This window comes from Acanthochromis polyacanthus, chromosome 2 (assembly GCF_021347895.1).
Source record: "Acanthochromis polyacanthus isolate Apoly-LR-REF ecotype Palm Island chromosome 2, KAUST_Apoly_ChrSc, whole genome shotgun sequence".
Taxonomy (NCBI): domain Eukaryota; kingdom Metazoa; phylum Chordata; class Actinopteri; family Pomacentridae; genus Acanthochromis; species Acanthochromis polyacanthus.
The window spans coordinates 34,815,066-34,838,523 of NC_067114.1; the positions used below are offsets into that span (position 1 = coordinate 34,815,066).

Consider the following 23,458-nt stretch of genomic DNA (forward strand, 5'->3'; position numbering starts at 1 on the left):
AAAACCAGAGAATTGTATAAGTGACACAGTGGTAGATAGAGCAAAATATTACGAACAACCTGAAATTTTCGATGAAAAATTATTTTACAAAAGGTTGTTGCTAGAGGTACGGACCCGTACCCGTAGCCTGTGGACTACGGATACGGCACTTTCCATTTGCCAATCAGATACGCGAGATCTGGTCACGTGACTCCCGGTAGACGCTAGCTGTACGGACCCGTAGCATCGGTACGACAGGTACGGACCCTAAACCTGACCCTAACACTAACCCTAACCTTAACCTTTGCTTACCTTTCAACAGTTTGCCTGTGGGCTACAGATACGGACCCGTATCCGTAGATACTACCTTTACGAAAAGTTCAGTTTCAACAATACCATGCCTCAGTTTATTATTTACACAATACAATTTACAGATTACAGTGTATCTACAAAAGTAGAAAACATTTAGTCAAAGGTATCTGGAACTGAACAATGTAGTATTTTACTTCATGATCAAATAACTGGTCATGATCTAGAAATTATTTAAAATTTCCAGCTGATGTCTTCTCTGTAATTTTTACACTTTGCAAAGTCGTCCTGTGGGCCAGATTGGACCCTCTGGCGAGCCACTTTTGGCTCCCAGGCTGTATGTTTGACACCCCTGACTTAAATTATTCATTTTCTATGGGCTCCTACAGTCGCCATAATGTTGCTCTTTATATCTTGTCCTCATACATTCTAACTCTCACCACATAATTGTAATGCTAAAAATTATAATCTTTCAAGACTTCAGGGTCCTGGAATTTCCATTATAGTTTCTTTTCCCCTATAATGTTGATTTCTAGGTAACTTTGTTAAACAAAGGTCTGAACAAACTTACAAGAAGAAATACATGTAGCAAGGGTTAAATCTGGGGTAAGCAGTATTTTGGAGCATCTTCGGACAAGTATTTCATATTAGCCTCAACATCCACACCTCCTCCAGGCTGTGGTGGGAGATTTTAGTAACCCACAGGGTTTTTCACCAATCAAATGGAATGGAATAAAGAGCAACAAAGTGTGGTCTAGGACAGAGAGGGAAACACTGCAAAAGGGCTGTAAATTTTGGAATTCTGGTGTTTTTGTGTTTGTTTTTGTGTTCTTTAGATTTCTGCTTGCTACAGCTTTAATTCCCCTCAACTCAACTTACCAAGAATACTACTGATGTAGGAGGAACTGAAGAAATCCCAAGTGGCACTTTGTCATATAAGTGATACAGAGCCCTGCTGGTTTGCTGTTCAAACTGTGTAATCGGTTACTAATTTCCAACTGAAGCACAATCATCAACCTATGTTAGAGACATGAAGCGCTGTCAGTCCTGTCATGGAAGAATAAGAACTTCTACTGTATGTAGGGGAAAGCATAGTAAAATATTCCAAGACTTTAATATGCATGACAAGACCAAGTCTACCCAAATCCTGTAATCTTTTCTAAAGCTGAATCAGTTATTTATGGCGAAATACAAAGATGATATTCATAAGCAAACACTTTCTGCTGAATCTGCATGTCTTTTTCAGTTCTAAAACTTGCTGTACTGAAGTTTTGATTTGGAAGAGGTGATCTACTGTGTATTTAGCTATCACTTTAAATCAACTCTTACAGGATCCTGGGCAAACAAAGCAAAATCTGCTACATTATGCCAAAATATGATCCCACCCTTATCTGTTGGCATCTTAAACCTTAAATACTTTAACAGATGAAATGGAATATATTTGTATAACTCAAACTGTGTGGGTGACCTTGCACATACACACTGCCAAAAAAAATAGTTTCCACTTGGATTATTCCTAAGCAAATAGGTAAGAGCATTCCATTGGATAATTACTGCAGTAACAAATATTTTTCAGCTGTTAACAACTTATTTCACTCTAGCTGATGCAGTGAGGGGCTTCTCATTACTAAAACAACTGTGGTCATGGAAAGGATGTTAATCCATTTCAGACGGGTCAATTTATTGGCCTGCATCAAGCAAAGAATACAGTTAAGGAAATTGCCAAAACTACTAAAATCAAGTTAGGAACCATCCAACGCATCATTAAAACCTAAAGGGTAGTGGTGAACCATCGTCTTCGGGGAACAAATGTGGTCGGAACAAACTCTTAGATGATCGTTGGAAATCAACAGTAGAACTCATGGCTATTTTTAACAGTGAAACTAAGAGCATTTCCACATGCAAAATGTGAAGGGAACTCAAAGGATGGGGACTAAACATCTGTGTAGCTCCACGAAAACCACTAATCAGCGAGGCTAATCAGAAAAAAAGGGCTTCAATTTGCTAGGGAGCATGAAGATTGGATTCTGGAGCACTGAAAGATCATGTGATCTGATGAGTCCTGATTGACCCTGATCCAGAGTGATGGGCACATCAGAGTAAGAAGAGAGACGGATGAAGTGATGCACTCATCATGCCTACAAGCCTGTGAGGGTTAGGGCTATCATCTGGGGTTGGTCAGGTTCAGCAATATGTGCCCAGAGAATGAGGTCAGCAGACTACCCAAATACACTGAATGATCAATCGAGTTTTTTCTCTGATAGCATGGGCATGTTCCAAGATGATGAGGCCAGGATTCATGAGGCTCACATTGTGAATGAGTAGTTCAGGGATAATGAGACATCCTTTTCACATGTGGATTGGATTCGACAGAGTCCAGACCTCAGCCCCACTGAGAATCTTTGGGATGTGCTGGAGAAGACTTTGCGCAACAGTCTGACTCTCCTAACATCAACATAAGATTTTGGTAGAAAATGAATGCAACTCTGAACAGAAATAAATGCTGTGACATTGCAGAAGCTTATCGAAACAATGCCATGGCGAATGAGTATCATTCTCAGAGCTAAAGGCGGTCCAGTGAAGTACTAGACTTTTTTCTTGGACGGGCAGTGCATATTGTGCAGCAAGAACCACATAGCATCACAAATGAACAAACATAGCACTATTTTGTTTATTAGTAGAAAACAAGAGCTGACAGTACAGTATAAAACGTAAAAAGCAGTGTTACTGACAACTAACACCTAGACACAGTACTGGCAGGTACAAACAGCACACTTGTGAGAGACATGTGTGTGTGATCAGGAGGGAACCCAGATGTTGCCGTGTGTGTCAGGAGCCTGACTGTACGGAATGTTCCAGATCCAAGGCTGATCTGAAAGCAGACAAAGGAAAGAGGTCACTAAAATTAAATAAATACTTCGACTTACAAAACAAAAGGAACGCCATATCGGACACAATGGCAGCATTTGCTCCAGTTGCAGGCTCTACATTCACTGTCTACATGGAAGAACACAGCTTTATAAGATGTGGTATCTTAAGGATGACTCACAAGATTTAAGTAAGAAGAACTCCTTGTGACATTCACTGTCAGAAAATTGTAATATTTTTCGTAAATGAGCGTGGCAAACAAAGACCGACTGTTATTGACAGATTTTAAGCTTTACTTTACCTAGCTCCATAGATTCACTCCTCCATTCAACCAGTTCATTGGCAGAAATAATCAGATTTGAATAATTAAAAGCAGATTTTTGCAACAACTTGTCTAAGAATATTGTAGAAAGTATTTCATCCATGATCACCTTGTCAAACCCTTTTCAGCCATTGAATAATTTACAACACACACAAAAAAAAGATTTCAAAGATTCACATTAGGAAATCAAGGACATGAATGAATACCTGAAGACCCAATGACAAGTGTCAGGATGAGTTCAGCCACAAGCCATGTTATCAAGACTTAGTTTCAGTTTTGCATCAAGGCACACATTATGACACAAAGCATCCAGGGACTGCTGAAGACAATTAATACAAGTTTGGACAAGATCATGTGGAAAAAAATGTTTGGAAAAATGTTTTGTGAACAGATGAAACCAAAAGGAACTTCTTGTTTTAAATGAGAAATGTTTGTAGAAGGAAAACTGCATTTCACCATAAGAACCTTTGCACCTGTGAAACATGGTGGTGGTAGTGTCCTAATTTGGGCCTGTTCTGTTACATCTGGACTAGGATGTCTTGAAGTCATGGATGGAACAATAAATTCTGAGTTGTACCATAATATTTTAAAGGAAAAAGTCAATCTCTATGAACTGAAACTTGAGAATCTCCTCCTGAACATGTCAACTGTGCAGCCAAGTTACCATGGTGATTTAGCAGGTTAGGAAAGCCACCTTTGTGACATTGAAAACAGTGACTTTAGGCTCAGCATATACAGTGGGTACGGAAAGTATTCAGACTCCTTGAAATTTTTCACTCTCTGTGTCATTGCAGCCATTTGCCAAAATCAAAAAAGTTCATTTTATTTCTCATTAATGTACACTCAGCACCCCATCTTGACAGAAAAAAAACAGAAATGTAGAAATTTTTGCAAATTTATTTAAAAAAGAAAAACTGAAATATCACATGGTCATAAGTATTCAGACCCTTTGCAGCGACACTCATATTTAACTCACATGCTGTCCATTTCTTCTGATCCTCCTCAAGATGGTTCTGCTTCTTTATTGGAGTCCAGCTGTGTTTAATTAAACTGATTGGACTTGATTAGGAAAGGCACACACCTTTCTATTTAAGACCTTACAGCTCACAGTGCATGTCAGAGCAAATGAGAATCATGAGGTCGAAGGAACTGCCCAAGGAGCTCAGAGACAGAATTGTGGCAAGGCACAGATCTGGCCAAGGTTACAAAAGAATTTCTGCAGCACTCAAGGTTCCTAAGAGCACAGTGGCCTCCATAATCCTCAAATGGAAGAAGTTTGGGACGACTACAACTCTTCCTAGACCTGGCTGTCCAGCCAAACTGAGCAATCGTGGGAGAAGAGCCTTGGTGAGAGAGGGAAAGAAGAACCCAAAGATCACTGTGGCTGAGCTCCAGAGATGCAGTCGGGAGAAAGGAGAAAGTTCCACAAAGTCAACTATCACTGCAGCCCTCCACGAGTCGGGGCTTTATGGCAGAGTGGCCCGACGGAAGCCTCTCCTCAGTGCAAGACACATGAAAGCCCGCATAGAGTTTGCCAAAAAACACATGAAGGACTCCCAGACTATGAGAAATAAGATTCTCTGGTCTGATGAGACCAAGATTGAACGTTTTGGTGTTAATTCTAAGCGGTATGTGTGAAGAAAACCAGGCACTGCTCATTACCTGCCCAATACAATCCCTACAGTGAAACATGGTGGTGGGAGCATCATGTTGTGGGGGTGTTTTTCAGCTGCAGGGACAGGACGACTGGTTGCAATTGAAGAAGGGATGAATGCAGCCAAGTACAGAGATATCCTGGAGGAAAACCTCTTCCAGAATGCTCAGGACCTCAGACTTGGCCGAAGGTTCACCTTTCAACAGGACAATGACCCTAAGCACACAGCTAAAATAACAAAGGAGTGGCTTCAGAACAACTCTGTGACCGTTCTTGACTGGCCCAGCCAGAGCCCTGACCTAAACCCAATTGAGCATCTCTGGAGAGACCTCACAATGGCTGTCCACCAACGTTCACCATCCAACCTGACAGAACTGGAGAAACAAGTTTTTCACACCTGGATTTGGGGATCCTCTGCAAGGAAGAATGGCAGAGGATCCCCAAATCCAGGTGTGAAAAACTTGTTGCGTCATTCCCAAGAACACTCATGGCTGTACTAGCTGAAAAGGGTGCTTCTACTCAATACTGAGCACAGGGTCTGAATACTTCTGACCATGTGATATTTCAGTTTTTATTTTTTAATAAATTTGCAAAAAATTCTACATTTGTTTTTTTTTCTGTCAAGATGGGGTGCTGAGTGTACATTAATGAGCCACCTAAAATGAACAAAATGAACATAAAATGAACTTTTCTGATTTTGGCAAATGGCTGCAATGACACAGAGAGTGAAACATTTCAAGGGGTCTGAATGCTTTCCGTACCCACTGTATATGCTGAGCCTAAAGTCACTGTTTTCAATGTCCTGCTTTGGGGTACAGCCCTCTGGGAGTAATTATAGGTTGTTTATGAACCAGAACATAGTAAATATTGCCAAATAGTAATACATCCTATATTAATAGTATAATAATTTTACATAATAAAATTAAATCTACATTGCAAAGCACACTGACTTGAATTCAAATGTAAAATGGCATGTATCAAATATGATCCCTGGCACACCCCTCACTCTTTCTTTCAGTCACCCTCACACACACGTGCTGTCCCGCAGGGCTTTCTCACACTTTACTTCTAACATCACACTTGTAGTGTGATTGACCTAAATAAAGTGTTATACTGACATTTTTCACTTCTTTCACAAAGTACTAGTGTATCTCAAAAAATTGAAACATCGTAAAAATATTTTATGTTCTGCCAGTCATTTAAGTGGAAACGCTACATTTGAAACTCATTACATGTAAAGTCAAATATTTCAATCTTTTTTTTTTCATTTTGATGATTATGGCTCATAGGTCATGTTTAGAAAATCAAAATTAGAAATTGGTATCTCAAATTATTATGTTTTATTTCAAGTTGAAATAAGTTCCTATTCCAACAGTAAAAACACCATGTGTCTCTCATTCTAGTTCAGTACATGCATTCACATTCATGGGGAAGACAGGCATGACTGCAGCTTTAATGGCTGTCAAAGAAAAGTAAATTCAAGCCCTTGGCAGATCTTCAAAAGGACAGCGGCTGGAGTAAGTGCATCGAGAATCACCAAGCATAGACGTCTTCAGGAAAGAAGCTACAACTGTCACATTCCTAACATAAAGACACTCCTGAACTACAGACAACGTCAGAAACATATCTATTGGGCTGTAGCTCACTGGTCCAAAGTCCTCTTTTCAGGTAAAAGCAAATTTTGCATTTAATTTAAAAATCAAGGTCTCAGAGGACTCAGAGTGGAGAAGAACAGAATCCAAGGTGCTTCTATCCATTGACAAACGTCATAGAGATGTTGATTTCCTTTTCCAGCAGGACTTTGCACCGGACACAGGGCCAAAACTACTGCCAAATGGTGTGCTGATGATGATATTACTGTGATTGATTAACCAGCAAACTCACCTGACCTGAACCCACTATGGGATATTGTAAGGAGGAAGAAGAGAAACACCCAACCCAAAAATACAGATGAGCTGAAGGTCGCTATTGAAGCAACTTGGGTTTCAATAACACCTCAGTAGAGTCACAGACTGTCTCTGTGTCACACTGCACTGATGCAGTAATTCGACGTAGAGGAACCTCAAACAAGTACTGTGTGTATAAATGACATACTTTTCAGAAGTTGGATGTTTCCGTATTGTAAGTCTTTGTTATGACTGATTGTAGGACATGTTCTAATAATTTGAAATACATTCTAATTTCCTCGAGCTATACGTTTTAATTATCCAAATTAAAAACAAAAATATGTAATGCATCCAGAAAAAAAAATTCTCTTTCTTAACTAACTGATGAAAAATATTAATTCTTTCACGATGTTCTAATTTTCTCTGATGTATTCGTGTATGCCATTAATTGTGACAGGTAACACAATTGACTGAATAATAATTGCTAATATTACCATAAGAGATATAGAAATTGGTTATGTTAGGAATTCTTTTGTTTATCATTAGCCTTTAATCCTATACTAGCCTGTTTTGTTCATCATAAATGATAAACTAGATTTTGCCTATTTTAAACTGAATTATTGTGAATTATTCAAACACTTTAATGGCTTACATATCAAATTGTGTATATATAGTATATTATCAAATTTGATATACTACGAATTATAAGATATTTAACCACTAAAACATTTTGCTGGATGATAATTAGTGTTTTTTACAGTTCATGTTAATGAATTCAAATTAGAATCAATGTTGACCTATAAACACTAAACCTTCAAATACAATAAAGGGCTAAAAGGAAAGCGTTTTGTAAACATCTATTATTTGACTTTGTCTGGTACAAGTAAAAATATCATTTTAAAAAAGGATATTTTACTTCATCAAGAGAAATGAGTGCATACATAGTCCACACAACCATGTTGTGGTGACCAACCAGGGTTGTACCACTGAAAAGACTGTGCTAAAGTGCAGCAAAACACAAATAGATACAGATTGTTGTAAACACACAGAAAAACTCCTCTACCTTTAGAAGAATAGCATGTAGGGGGGAGGTCAAAGGGCACGGGGAAACCAGAGGAGGATGAGGACACAGGGAATGGATTTTTGTCAACTGGAAAAGTCTTCATGTTCTGAAAGGAGACATCACAACACAAATAACCACAAACCCGTCCTATATGTACCTCTTAACAACAACACAATAATTTCTGTTATCAAGCACATGTAATTCTTTCTCTTCTGCACAATATTTTTGATGACTGGATGAAGGATAAGCCCTTGATTATTGTATATATGATGTAATTTCACCATTCCTCCATGTATTTGTGCATTGTTCTTACAAAGGCAGACGGCACATAAAGGACTCCCAGCTCGTATGAACGAATCATAATCTGCGTGTTGTTCTTCTCCAGAGCTCCCCACGCTGCCTTGGACAGATTGGCACTGAAACAGATCACACATGTAAACATTTTAATGTTTAAATACAGCAGTTCCAATTAGAAAAGAATCTGATTCACAAGAAACCTCATGATAAAATGCTCACAGTCACAATGCAAACAATATACCAGCATATGCTGTCTTTTTCTCAAGTTAACGAGTTTTCTGAAAATACACATATTTAAGAAAAAAGTAAAAATCTCATCTGGATATTAAAAATAATTATTTAGGGTTTTTTTTATTTCAAAATAAGGAATAAAAAAACACATAAAAAACACATAAAATAAATAATTCTACATAGTGAGAATGACCAAGTGTGAAGCTAGTACACACACACACACACACGTTTGTACTTCCATCTTAGTGAGGACATCCATAAGAGTAATGCATTTCCTAGAGCATTACCCTAACCTTAACTATCACAACTGATTGCCTAAACTTAATCCTTACCCTAACCCTAACCAAACCTCGATTCATACCTGTTCTCTAAAAACAAGTCTTCACCCTCAAACATGGCTGTTTCAAAGTGAGGACCGGCCAAAATGTCCTCACTTTGTAAAAATGTCCTCACTTTGATAGTTAAATGCAGAAAATGGTACTCACCATGTAGCAAGTACAAGAACACACACACACACACACACACACACACACACACACACACACACACACACACACACAGAGACACACAGAGACACACAGAGACACACACACAGATGTTTGTTTTTCTATACCGGTGGGGACTTACCATTGACTCCCATTCATATCTAACTCCTAACCCTAACCATCACCAAATCAATGCCTAACCCTAAACAAACGTTTTTGCACTTTTACATTTTTTATTAACAACAATATGGCCAAGAAAACGGTGTTGCCACCCGTGGGGACCTCATTTTAGGTCCCCACCGTAAGACAAGTCCCCACCTCTATAGCAAATAGTCAGGTCAAAGTCCCCACCAGACACACACACACACACACACACACACACACACACACACACACACACACACACACACACACACACACACACACACACACACACACACACACACACACACACACACACACACACACACACACACACACACACACACCTTGTAACCAGGAACCAGGCAAGCTGAGTAAAATCTGGGGATGCCCTCATGTATGTCTTTATATGTGGCATGGCGTGACTCCTCCCTGTCGAATTGGCCTTCCAGCGGCTAAACAAAGATGGACAGACAGACAGACAGATTGAATTGTTCAGGAGAAACTTGAAGGAACGTAGCTCTGTGGATAAAGTCGTGTAAACTGAACTGAGGTCATCCGATGCAGGGCCTTCTCAAATAATTCCCACTTGAATTTCAATGCAAATAAACAACGATCATTTTGTGTGGTGTGTGGGTCAGATAAGTAATTTTGCTAACAGATTTCCACAGACTTGGTCACCAAGACTGGGTACAGTTCCCTAAATGTGCACAGGCTTGGTCATGCAAGCAGTGTTCAAATGATGTGTACACTGATGTGAGATGAAAATAGCTCAGCTAATTACTGGAAATAGTTACCCTAGCCAAATACTAGATATTAACTTGAATAATTAAATAATATACCAACTGCATATACCAACTGTATATTATTTAAAGAGATTGTATACAGTGTGCTTTGCAACTTGCTTCTCTGTGCACTGAAACTGTTCCCTTCTATTTTTAAGCTGATTGTTGCACAATTGACTACGCAGATTTGTGACCAAACTGCGAGATTATATATTGAAAAAGGACTGTAATAATTGTAGCCAACAGATAGTAACAGCAGGGCTGAACTTTCAATAGCACAAGTGAACTTACTGGAAGAAGGAGTGGAGCCACAGCTGCTTCTGAGCTGTCTGGATGCTGTAAGGAAGAGAGCCTCCAGCTGGAGGGCAGAAAGTTTAACATTACAACTGAATCTAAAGCAAATAATGACAATACATCAATCAGAAACTTAGTTGGTAAGAGCTGCAAGCGAAAAGTTGCAAGACTGTGCCTATGAAAAACAAAAACACCCCTGATTTAAACTTGCATGCTGCCCCCTTCAAAGTAGTCAAAATAACTGCATTTGGAAAGAAAGACATTTGTATTTGCATCCTAAAGGATACTTCATATATATGATTAAATTAACGTTTCAGGGATTACAATACTCACCTGGGTAGCCTTCTAAGCTCATCCTCACATCTTCTACTGACGGATACAGCTGCAACAGAAAACCCTATTAGCTATTTGGTTTAAAAACTCAGAATTTTACACTTTACAGGATAGAGGTTCATGTATAATCAGAGAAGACGCATGAAATTAGGTTCAATAAAGTCACAGTAACTTACAACAGTATCGAGCCAACATTGTTATCAATGGAAACCACAAGCTACTGTACAGGTCATACCACGCCAAATAAGGAAGTAGCAACAAGATTCTACTTAGCAGAGACAGCCGTGAACTAACCATGACGTCATCCGTTGGTTTCAACGCCGAGAAAATGAAGCCCGGATTTTGCTACTTCCTGGTCGCCATTTTGGATTTTTTGGAGCCAGTGTTGTAAAAAGCGTCATCAAACAGGCTGGACCGGAGAGCAACTAGGGGCAGGACCAGTCAATGGGACTGTCAATCAAGTATAGCTACGCCCCCTGGCTCCGCCAACTTTAACGATTTATTTAAAATTCAGTATTGATTTATTTTAAGATCGGCCACCTGATCTCTCATTTTGACCATGAAAACTAACGGGAAAAAAATCTCGAGCTGTAGAAAATCAGTCTATCAAATTTTATTTTTTCCAAAAATGAATTGGGGTCTATGGAGAAAAAGCTTTTTGGAGCCAACCCTAGCGGACGGCGTGATATTGCAAGTTTTTGACACTTCCGGGTGGGCTTCATTTTTGGAGCCAGATGCTACGTCCATCTTTATATACAGTCTATGAGCAGAGATTATGGATAATTTGTGATTTCCATGTCCACAAGAATACATGTGATGTAAATGTCCAGGGTCTGCACTGACTGACTGTGTAAAATCCAAAATTGGTGACCACTTATACTGCAAATGAGTCGACTGCTTGTGTAACAAGACGTGGTGTTTAAAAACAAAAGCTCGGTGTGAGGAGAGACTCTGAGGAGAATCTCATGCCTTAATAATTTATTATTTACAGAGTTGTAGTTAAAGTAGTTGTTGGCAGACTTGGAAGGAGCTTTGATTTCTACATGCTTTTCATGGACAGCCAGGCACAGTAGGAAATCTACATCCTCCTGAAATGCTGCACCATGTCCACCACTGTGCTCGGCACACCTCAGGAACCTTTACTGACATGGTGCAACAGCCCAATCTGGAAGTAGCTGTTATATCTTGCAAAATATTCCTCGGATTTTTCTGCGTTCAATATGAGGGGGTATCAATCGTCTGCACTAACCAGCATGGCTCTATTGTAGTATGAACAGAGCCCTGTGTGTGTCAGCTTATCTGAATGCCAACACAGAAAGAATGAGTTTGCCCTTAAGTTTGTGTTGGAGGAACGTACCAGGTGCACGGGGGGTCTGGGCGAATGGAAGATTTTCCTAGTGTGGTCAGGGTGCGCTGAAATTCCCCTGCCAACCACTTGGTCTTATCCAGTCCCATAGAGCCAATGCTGGAGAACTGGCCAATCACAGGCCACCCTTCTTCACCGGAAATAGAATTTGTGTGGTGGTACAACAGCTAACAAAAACAACAGGGAAAACCATGATGTACTGTCATACTGGAAATGCCTAATATTTTAAATGACAATAGAATACATTGACAACTTTGACATGTTTTCCAGTTCATCTGGTCGATGGGGTGCTTTTCAAATTTGTTAAATGCAAGCAAATATCAAACAATATATTGAGAGAGCTAGAAACATTGAATATATTATTATCCAGGAGTGTTCAGCAGGAAAATTTATGAAGCACTCCTGTGTTTTTGCCCTTTTTACTTGCATTGCTTTGCAGTAGTACATACCATAGTGCAATATAGACCAAAACATATTTGAATGATATCCAGTATAAGGAAAATATAAAAATGCGGAGCCATGTTTGAGATAGCTTACCATTCAAAACGAGTATTAAAATTGCTTCCTATTGGGTAATAATGAAGGATGGGATTGTTTTGTATAGGTGTGTTCAGCTATTGTACAAAGCTGGAGCATTTTAAAAGTCAGCAGCTGAACAGTTACCTCTGAACTGTAAGACACGATCAAAATCACATCCTGTTTGCAGTTTCATGTTTGGATACTGATTAACATTGGGGTGGATTTTCCAGAATGTGGTCATGTACTAAAGAAACAAACTGTCAAACGCTAATCAGTTTGTTGTGACACAATGAAGATGGATCACTTGCAAGCAAATTTCAAGTTAGAAAGAGAATCGTTGGATGTGGTTGAAGCTGGAAGAAAAAAAGGCCGTCTTTACCTTCCTCAGCCTCAGATGGCCCCAGCGCTCCATGTCTGAACCTACATACCTCCCTGGGGTTGATCCAACCAAATACACCCTGATAACAGAGAATAAGATGGGAGCAAGCTGTAATCCATATGTTACTGCACTGATTTCAATCAAAACTGCAAAGTCGTTATTACATCTTCTTACATCTGAAGGGATAATGAGATTAAAGTCATTTTCATTTAATTGAAGTGCTGTAATCAGTAGAATGTGGACATCATCAGAGGTCCTCTAATCAGGAAAATGGGATCTGTGAGTGATAATCATATGGAAGTAAAGCTAAATTTACATAACTTAACTCTGTGGGGTACAGCTTAACCATTTAATCAAACATTTATATATAGTATACACTTGTGTATCTGTATGTGCCTTATATTTACTTCGCCTCTGACAGGTCATGTTCTTTGATTCGTTGAATCCACTCTTCGAGTTCTGGTGCTCGATACGATGCCAAGTACTCCAGCAGGTCCCTCTTAAAGAAGGTGGACGACTCACCTGCAGTCGCACTACTTCCCTTTGGTAGCCTGGGAAACAGAGGACTCATCCACATCCTAGTTTAAGAAAAACACATTTAGGATCATTTCCAAAACCAAACCTTGTATCAAACACTGCTGTCTTCCTTTAGTATGACTCACTCTACTGTTAAAGTGGCTCATATACAGTGCTGTGAAATAGTATATATTTATCTCCAGAAAGCTTCTATTTTTTGCACATTTGTCACACTTATGTTTTGAATGATCAAACTAATTGAAATATGAGACAAAGCTAACCCAAGAAAACACAAAATGCAGTTTTTAAATGATGATTTCATTTATTGAAGGAAAAATCCTGTCCAGCCCCAGTTTGATGTATGTGAGAAAGTAATTGCCCCCTTAGCTACCAGTTGATCAAATCTGTTTGTCAATTTGATTTAATTATACCAACCATCCCCAGGTGTGATTACTGTCAGGCTTGTTGAATCTAAACTTCACTAAATGGAACCTGTCTCGCATTTGGGAAATAGCTAAAGGGTCTCAAAAGCAGCACATGATGCCACGTTCTAAAGAGATTCTAGAGGAAATGTGAAACAAAGTCACTGACATTCATCAGTCATCAGCCATTGCTAAGGCTCTCGGACTCCAGAGAACCACAGTCAGGGACATTATCCACAAATAATAGTAGCCGGCTGACCAACATTTCTCCAAGAGCGCCTTGATGTCTCATCCAGAAAGCTACAAAAGAACCCAGTTGAACATCAAAGGAACTGCAGACCTCACTGGTCCAGTTAAGGTCCATCTACCTTAACTGAGGTCAGTGGATCTCTCTGATTCCACAATAAGGAAGACACTGGGTGTAATGGGACCATGGGAGAGTTGCAAAGATAACTACTACTGACCAAAAAGAACATAATGGCTTGTCTGGCATTTGCAAAAAAAAAAAAAAAATCCAATGAGCCCGAAGATTTGTGGGACAGCATCCTGTTGACTGATGAGTCAAAGGTGGAATGTTTTGGAAGACATAAGTCAGATACATCTGGTGTAAAGCTAATCCTGCATTCCACAAGAAGAACATGATACAAACAGTGAAACATGGTGGTGGTAGTGTGATGGTTTGTGGCTGCTTTGCTTCCACAGGACCTGGACGACTTGTCATAACTGATGGAGCGATGAATTCTGTTCTTTATAAGAAAATCTTCCTGGAGAATATCCACCATCAGTTCATGATCTACAGCTCAACACAAATGGTTTACGCAGCATGACAATGAGGCAAAGCACACAAGCAAGTCCACCTCTGTGTGGCTCAAAAAGAACAAAACTAAGGTTTTGGAGTGGCTAAGTCAAAGTCCAAACTTGAATCTGATTGAGATATGAAGACTGTAAAAGGGCAGTTCATGTTGGAAAACCATCTAATGTGACCAAATCAGAATTATTCTACAGAAAAGAGTGGACCCAAATTCATCCATAGCCATTTAAAAGACTGATAACAAATCAGTGAACAAAACAATGTTTGCCAAGGGTACCCCAAGCAGTTGTTAGGTTTATAATAATGGTTTTTAATAAGTCTTTTCTTCCCCAATAAATTGTCAATAAACCATAATTTAAAAAGAGTGGTTTCCATTTTGCTGGCTATCTCTGTCTAATATTAAATAGATGTAAATATTATTTTGATGAGCTGCAAAATTTGTGTGAGAAATATGCAAAACAGGAAGACACCAGGAAAATAACAAATACTTTCTCATAGCACTGTATGTAGAAACTACAGTGTAAACTACAGCTACTCAGGCTGCAGCTACCGAGCCCTTTAATAAATAAGCAGTAAAGACCCACCCCTGTGTTTTCTGGTACCAGTCAGCTCTGATGAGGTTGGAGGTCAGAATGATGACTCTGAACCCTTCTTCATACCACAGTAACATCATCTTCCTGCACAAAGACACACAACTTTTTGCAAGATCTGTAATATCTGCAGTAAAGTGTTCATTATAATTTTACATTCTGCTATAAAAAGGGTTTCTACAGTGTTTAGCAAGTCAAGAACTTGACTTGAGCTTTTTAGCAGCTAAATTCATGATATTAATGTCACTAAATGCTAATCGAAATGCAGTCGGATGAAGATTAGAAATTAAGCATCAACAGTGGCTGTTCTTATTTCACAGCAGAAGAAGGGGCACCAAATGATGTGGAAATAGTGATTTGGATATGGCCTGTCCGTCAGTTTCATCCAGTTGTTGTACACAGGGAAATAGAAACAATTATGTAAACAATTTGCAAGCAACTTTGTAAACAACTGTGATCAGGCGCTTATGTAATAAGTGTGACAGGCCCAGCCAAAGTACGATGAAAACCACGGTGCTATGGTGCATTTCCATTAACTTTTTGCTAAAATCGCATTTGCTTGTGAGCTGCTGATCTTCTTAGCTGACATAGCAGCAATAGTATGTGTTTGCTGCACGTCTGATTGTGCTGATCTGAAATTCCACAGAAAAGGATTGAATAGCCTCCCGCTGCACAGATTATTTGCTTATAGGTGTCTCTAAATAATAAGACACTTAATTCCCTACAGAGATTCTTTGGAAATGAAAATAAATGCTTTTCAAGACTTGTCAACAGGTATATCAATTTGTGAGAGCTTAATAACACTGATGATAAAGGATGCCAGCACAACTGACCTATTTCAATACAGACTTTTACTATTTGACAAAATACGATAGGATTTCATTCAATGAGACTATTCACTTGCCAGAGCAGTAAAAGCTATAGTATAACTAATAACATTAATAAATTCATTTGAACTGAAAAAACCTACACTTCTCAAATGTCATGAAAAATACCTGTGTTATACTGTACAAATTACTGTGAAATCTAGTGATCACAATACCTTATTAAACATAGCCTAATTTGACCCTAATTAGCTTGATTTCAAAACTACAGTGGTGGAAAAAAGTTTTCGAACACCTTTAAAATCTTACACAGTCTCAAATATTATCATGAAACATTTGTAGAAAAATCTTTTTTTGTGTTTCAAAAGGTGTGGCTGCATTAGACAGACACAAACAAATACAAATTATAGTTTTTGTTTATTGTTTACAAGAAAAAATAACAAAGCTAAAGAATGTTCAAAACTTAAGAAAAAATAAAGCAACCATCACATCATCAAAATAGTATTTAGTAGTCCTGCCATCAGCACGCAGTAGAGCTCTAATCCTGGATGGCATGTTCCCAATGAACCTTTCACGCTGTTGAGGGGTAATCTTGTCCCATTCTTCTTGAATTACTGCTTCTAATTCTACTAAATTCTTTGGTATACACTTTGAAATAGACCTTTTGACAATCCACCACAGATTTTCAATGTGGCTCATGTCCAGGGATTGAGCTAGCCACTCCAAGACCTGGATGCTGTGCTCCTGCAGCCAAGTTCTACTGGCCCTGGATGCGTGGCAAGAAGTGTTGTCTTGTTGAAACTCCCAGTTTGAACTCAACAGACCAATGCATGTGCAGAAGAGAGCATGTGGGTTTGGAGAATGTCACAATATTTGGTAGAGTTCAATGTGCCATCACAGACAGTGAGATGACCAACACCAGCAGCACTTATGCATCGCCAAACCATGATACTGCCTCCAACATGCTTGACATTAGCCACTGTATATGCTGGAGATAATGCTTCACCAGGCCTTCTGTGTACCCTCACATTAGCAGGAGGGAGTAAAACTGGACCCTGGACACATCTGACCACAGAATCTTGCTCCAATTCCTGGCTGTCCAGTTCTTGTGTGCTTGGATCCAACGACGCTGGGCTAACCTCCGTCTCTCATTGATCGGGTGCTTCTTGACAGCCTTGTAGGACCTTAAGCTATGATCTTAAAAGTTGGCCGTGTACAGAGTAGGTGGAACACTGGACACCAGTTTGGTTTGACCACTGCTGCTGAAGCTCCTGTGATGCCATTTGATGGTTTTCCCTGAACATATTGATCAGGATGCCGTCATTTCCCGCTGAAGAAACCCTTGGATGCTCAGATCTTGGTTTGTCTTCCAAGCTGTTGGTTCATCTGTATTTCTGCAGAGACTATCCAACTGCTGAAGGACTGCATCTGCACTTAATGGCTATCTGGGGGCAGCTGCACCCTTCCTGGCTGAGAATCCATATCTGTATATTCCTGCATTAGGGTCCTTATTTTAGCCATTTTTGTCTCTGAAAAACTTTCAAATGTGCTGGCTTTATATAGACACAAAGCACGGCAACAAAAATTGTGTCTTTTAACAAAAAGCATGACCTTTGTTAGTGGATCACTGGAACCAAAATGACCCAATACTCAAAATGTCTTATGTAGTTTGATGGAACCAATTAATTTTAAGTTTTTAATGGCTTTTCCAGAATTTGTTTAGTATTTTGACTGTGACTGTCCTAAAAGAAATTGCACTTAAAGACCAAAAACCTGATTCCTAATGCAATAATTCACAAGCGCATGGGGTGTTGGAAAACTTTTTCCCACCACTGTATATGAATCAGGGTAGACTGTACCACTCCACATTTTAATGTCATACTCAACCATTAATCCACCTCATTTTCAAAGCACTGACACAATGTAACATTAATATTTAAACTAACAGTTAACACTAAAAATAGGAGCTAATTCCAGTGACAAATAGAAACACTTACGTGTGGTGAGTTCCAAATGCAATGTCAAGCTTTGCCTGTCAAAATAAAAAGCAACATCTCTTTCACATGCACTTCCCTGTATTACTATCCTACTTCAGAGATCAGGGCACACAACATCAACATCTGCCTTTGTCAAACAGCTGTTTCATGTGCTACAGAGTCTGTACCTGGCAGAAGCGAACATGAGGAAAGGGCTGAGCCTGCTGGATCAGTCGAGCCTTGGCCTCCCGCTTATCTCCATGGACGATCAGAACTGGACGATCCCTGAAATCACAAACTGGGTGACAAACTTCACACATGTTAGGCAGTGTTCACCTGCATCATTACCTTCCTCCACATGTATGTACTGGTATTTTTCACCACTGATTGCAGTAATTATAGGTTTGTAGTGTGTCACTTAGAGTAAAGTGGAGGTAGGCAGACATCTAGAAAATGCAAACAAAAAAGGAAAAGCAGCCCTCATTCTGCAGCTTGATCAATAAGTTTCAACAGAGGCTACTACCAGAGATCCAACAGAGCCGTCTGTCGTAGTGCACAGCTTTTTATGTAGCTAAATTTTTACTTTATTTGCCTTGGACTGACTGAGGTGAGATAAGCCAATCTCCATTTCTTGGGATGCTTTGCAGCGTAGGCAATTGTGACATAACTGGATATTTCCCTGTAGTATTTTCTGCCACTGATTGATGCTTTTAAACATCTGACGCTATGTGCACACACATCTGCATTTGTTGAACAGTGCACAAGACAACAGTGGCAAAGAAGAGGCAGAACTTACCTGAAGTCTGATGGGTACTGCTGAACCATCCAGGCAATATCAAAGCAGTAGTTAAACTACGGGGAAAGAGAACAGACCATTTATAAGAATCAAAAGTTCTTCCAAACATGTGACAATCCCTCTGATAGTTGTTCAGATATTTTACAACACATTTGACTGCATGAAAAGTCCAGGACTCAGCAAAGACACTGAGATTCATTCAATAGAGATCATGAATGTCTGCACAAACATTCTCAGCAATCCTTCCAGTAGCTGTTCTCTGCTGAAAACAGAGCAAAAAATGAGTTACATACCTGAACAGATTCTTTCAGGGTCCCAAATAATGGAGAGAGAATGTCTGTATGGAAGGAAAAAGTCACAATTATTAGACTAATTAGTGACTGACAGCCTTTCATTTAATCAGAGGGTTTCTACTCATGGTGTCACTCTGAACCATAACTGACAAATGGTTTCCTTTTATCGATCTAGAATGTTAGAAATTGCTTTTTTTCATCCAGACTTTCCCTACTAGTTTGTTTTCTTAAATTGTTAATCTTAATCGTTACTAGGGCCTTAAGTTCTGTATTCATCCTGAAATGTCAAACCAGACTTCTACCAAACACACCTCTGATGTGTAGAGCGCCGCTGTTGTATTTCTTATCCAGGCCTGTGACTTTGTTGAGGTAGAATCTGTAGGTGTCATTTAGACGAGGAATACAGGATTCGAAGAAGTCATCAGGCTCGTCGATGTAGTAGAGTCGTCCATGGGGACTTGGAGGACGCTCCTTCTCCACCTTGGACTTCTTTGTGTTAGGACTGTGAGGCGTCTTCTTTGGTAAGTTACTGACACTCGTCTTCTTCACATCTCCATCATCTTCATCACTATCTGACAGAGCCCAGCCTGCGCTATCTGACACTTCTTTCTTCCGCTTTCCAGCCAATGAAGGACTAGTTTCATACTTGACTGGATTTGACTGGTTCAGTGCAGCTGACTGTCTGGCCTCAGAGCCGATGATGAGTGAGGTCACTGGGGGTTTGGCTGGTTCTGGTTTCACCTCCACAGGAACTGCTACAGCCACTAAAGAGGCAGGGCTGTGATTGGATTCAGCAGGTCGATGGGACCCAGATGTCTTAGTACCAGAAGGAGGGAGAGGCTCATCATCGTCATCACTGCTTGAGACGGTCCACCTGCCATGTTGACTGTCCTGAGACATGCCTGAGCAGAGACACAGAGACGGCAGCAGGAGGGAACACAGATACTAGTCAGTTTTGAAGTATTTAAAAGGACGTGCACAAACTATGGCTAAACATCCATCCATTATCTATACACATTAATCCTCAGTAGGGTCGTGGTGGTGCTGGAGTCTATCCCAGCTGACTTAAGGTGAAGGCAGGAGACCCCCTGGACAGGCCACCAGTGTATCGCAGGGCTGCATATACAGACAATCACACTCACATTCGCACATATGGACAACTTAGAAACACCAATTAACCTCAAATGTTTTTGGACTGTGGCACGAAGCTGGAGAACCTGGAGAAAACCCACGCTGCACAGGGAGAACATGCAAACTCCATGCACAAAGATCCTGGGACTAGGGATCTTCTAGCTGCAAGGAAAAAGTGCTAACCACCAAGCCCCTGAGCAGTATGGCTAAACAATCTGTGTAAAATATACTACGATTTTTCTGAACAATAATGTGATTTTCTTTATGGTATAATTATAAAAAGTGAAGCTTTAGTTCAATATTCCCCGTGCAACAGATTTTAAGCATTACAACAGAAGGCCTCATCCAAAGTTTGATTGTCACAAGGCAGCAAGCATGAATTTGTAAAACCACTGACATGACTAGAGCTGCAACAACCATTTGATTAATCAATTAGTTGTGAACTAATAAATTAATTAACGATGTTGAGTATTTTTTAAGAAAAAATGTCTAAATTCTCTGACAGCAGCTTTTTAAATGTAAACATGTTCTTGTTTCTTTTCCTCCTGACAGTAAACTTATTATTTAGAAACAATGATCATCACTTTCCACCATTTTATAGACCAAACAACTAAGTGATTGATATATAAGATAATCACCTGATCAATCAACAATGAAAATGATTGTTAGTTGCAGTTTGAATAATGACTCTGGTGTCATGTCAGTGAACCTGTACATCCTGGACCACACAGTACACACTGATCAATGGGGCAGTATAAACCCCTTATCCAATTAAACAGAACTGAATTACAACATTATAATGCACTTCATGTATCCCACAATGCAGTCTTTGATATTTTCTAACTACATATTTTCACATTGCAATTTGGATTCAAAATCTATTAACTGTTCAGCCTTGGTACAGACTATTTTTACCCTGAATGGATCTGATTTGTTGTTTGACTGTTATGTTGAACACAGAAACTAATCGTTGACACTAAAAGAAAGGCTTTATGGCACACAGGAAGTGACGTTATTTTAATACTCTGGTGGGGCAAGTTACTGTTTGGAACTGATTAGCCCAGTGCAATCCAGATGGATGCAGCTGAGGACGTAAAAGTCTAAGAAGACAAAACTTCATGCAGGCCTGCAAAACAACATGACTGACCCTGAATGAATGAAAAACAATAGCAGGTATTATTATTGGATGGATAATGTGGAGGTCTTTACCCAGTCAGATCAGTGAGCAGCTTATCTTTGTGCTGAATGCAGAGACTCTGATGAATCCACCGATATCACTCTGGACAATACATCCAAACATGCAACGAACCAGAGTGCAGGAGCCGCACAAATAATGGAGTCCGGCTGGAAACTCTCAGCTTTTCTTCTAGTTCCGCCGTGCAATGAGTGGATAAGCGACTGGTTTGTGCAGTCTGTGGTCACAACTGTGTTAAACAATGAGCGGCGCCCCCTGGTGCCGCAACCAGCTACTACAGCTAATAACACATTTTAAGATAAGCCTTTACTGCTCCTTTATTGAAATTTACATTGTTACAGCAGCAGCATGTTTACAGCAGCAATACATAATAATGATAGTAATATGTACAATATGTACAAAAATTAAAATGAATAAATACAGTATTAACACACTGTAGACAACAACAATATAAAATGATTTGTAAAATAAATGTAAAAGTGCAAGATGCAGGAGTGCAAGAACTGCTGTGCAAGTTTCATTCTGTTTTGAGATGATGCCGATGATATAAGACCGGTTTGTGTTAACATAAGCCAGTGATGCTGATGTTGTACAGTCTTATGACCTGCGATAGCGCTCCTTCTTGCAGGGTGGATGTCTAAGTCTGCTGCTGAAGAAGCTGCTTAAAGACCCCACAGTCACATGTAGTGAGTGAGAGGGACTGTCCATGATGGATGTGAGCCTGGCCAATATCGTCCTCTCACTCACCTCTTCTATGGAGTCCAGGATGGAACAGGACAGGCATGCTGTCCCACATTTTCTGAGATTTTATTGTGTGTGGGTTTTTTGTTTGCTTGCTTGTTTGTTTGTTTTTTTGTCCCAGTAGAACGAGCTGGGCCAACAACTGTTCCTCTCTCTATACCATGGCACAATACAAGACCTCTGTTTCACACTGAAGGAAAACAGTGATAGTAATGAGATTATCAGTGTACCTTCACGATGTCAGAAACCAGTCACCAGAAGCCATCACTGGGGTTCACATGTCTTACAATTAAAAAAGTAAAGAATCTGTGAATGTTTCATAATTAAAATCAAGCTGTTAAAACAAGTTCTTAGCTGTAATCATCAGCCTGGCCCAAACCTGGCATTTCTCAAGAACTGGTGTCATGATTATTTATGATGTTTACACCCACTTTAGAGACCGCTCAAGAAGGTGCTTTTGATAATAAGTAGTGAGTGCTGAGTATTTACAGTCAATAAAAGTATAAGCACCAAACTGTATGTGTATATGTACTTATATACAGTCTATGCTTCTACCACTACTTTAAGATTTGAATTACATTCATTAATATCAAGTCAAAATTGTTCTATATTGACAGCTGTTGGTGGATTGGGAGACAATAGAAAATGTTTTTTTCTTACTCTACTAACTCTTACTCTTATACTGTACTGGGAGGCTCCATATACCATAATGTTTACTTTATTTACCTTGTTACTATGACAATTGAACCAATCGAATATGAAATATAAAAATATGTATAGGCTTTTTAACATGAGACAATAATTTGAATTTTATGACACTTTGTTTATGAAATCCACCCTGAACCCAGCATTCTGCTGAGATCACAGGTCACCCAGTCCTGCTAAGAAGCTTTAACGACACATCGTTTGATCCTGATTAAAACCAAGACTGGATGTGTAATCTAGTCATATTTCAGAATTCCCTCGTTTGAAAATGATTTGGTTAGGGGATGACATTACATTTGGCTAAAGAGGCCCTGCAAATGTTTACTGTGTATCAAAAGTTTCGCTCGATTTTGATTAAAAATTAGTCCTGATATGTGCTTCGGAAATGACTTTGCAGCCCAATTTTGTAGAGTGGACCCTAAGTGAAATTTCACTTTTTAGAACTTTTTAGACGTGTTCAGAATGTCATTGTCACCGTTATTCTTCATTTATACTCCTGTACAGTAGGTGGCGGTGTTGTACTTCTGAATTGTTGGTTAGTGGTCAT

The 23,458-nt window shown here is 39.5% G+C and overlaps 1 protein-coding gene across 1 annotated transcript; it reads right to left on the minus strand.

Moving 5' to 3' along the window:
- Positions 1–2,935: 2,935 nt before the first annotated feature.
- Positions 2,936–21,681, minus strand: tdp1 (tyrosyl-DNA phosphodiesterase 1). Its single transcript, XM_051942151.1, is given in 17 exon segments — positions 2,936–3,160; positions 8,082–8,187; positions 8,395–8,497; positions 9,583–9,690; positions 10,312–10,378; positions 10,648–10,696; positions 12,005–12,018; positions 12,021–12,180; positions 12,912–12,990; positions 13,319–13,489; positions 15,245–15,337; positions 18,072–18,106; positions 18,239–18,335; positions 18,847–18,902; positions 19,140–19,183; positions 19,451–20,041; positions 21,480–21,681. Coding segments are annotated over 16 exon segments (1,845 nt in total). The 5' UTR covers positions 20,040–20,041; positions 21,480–21,681; the 3' UTR covers positions 2,936–3,086.
- Between the last annotated feature and the right edge of the window lie 1,777 nt (positions 21,682–23,458).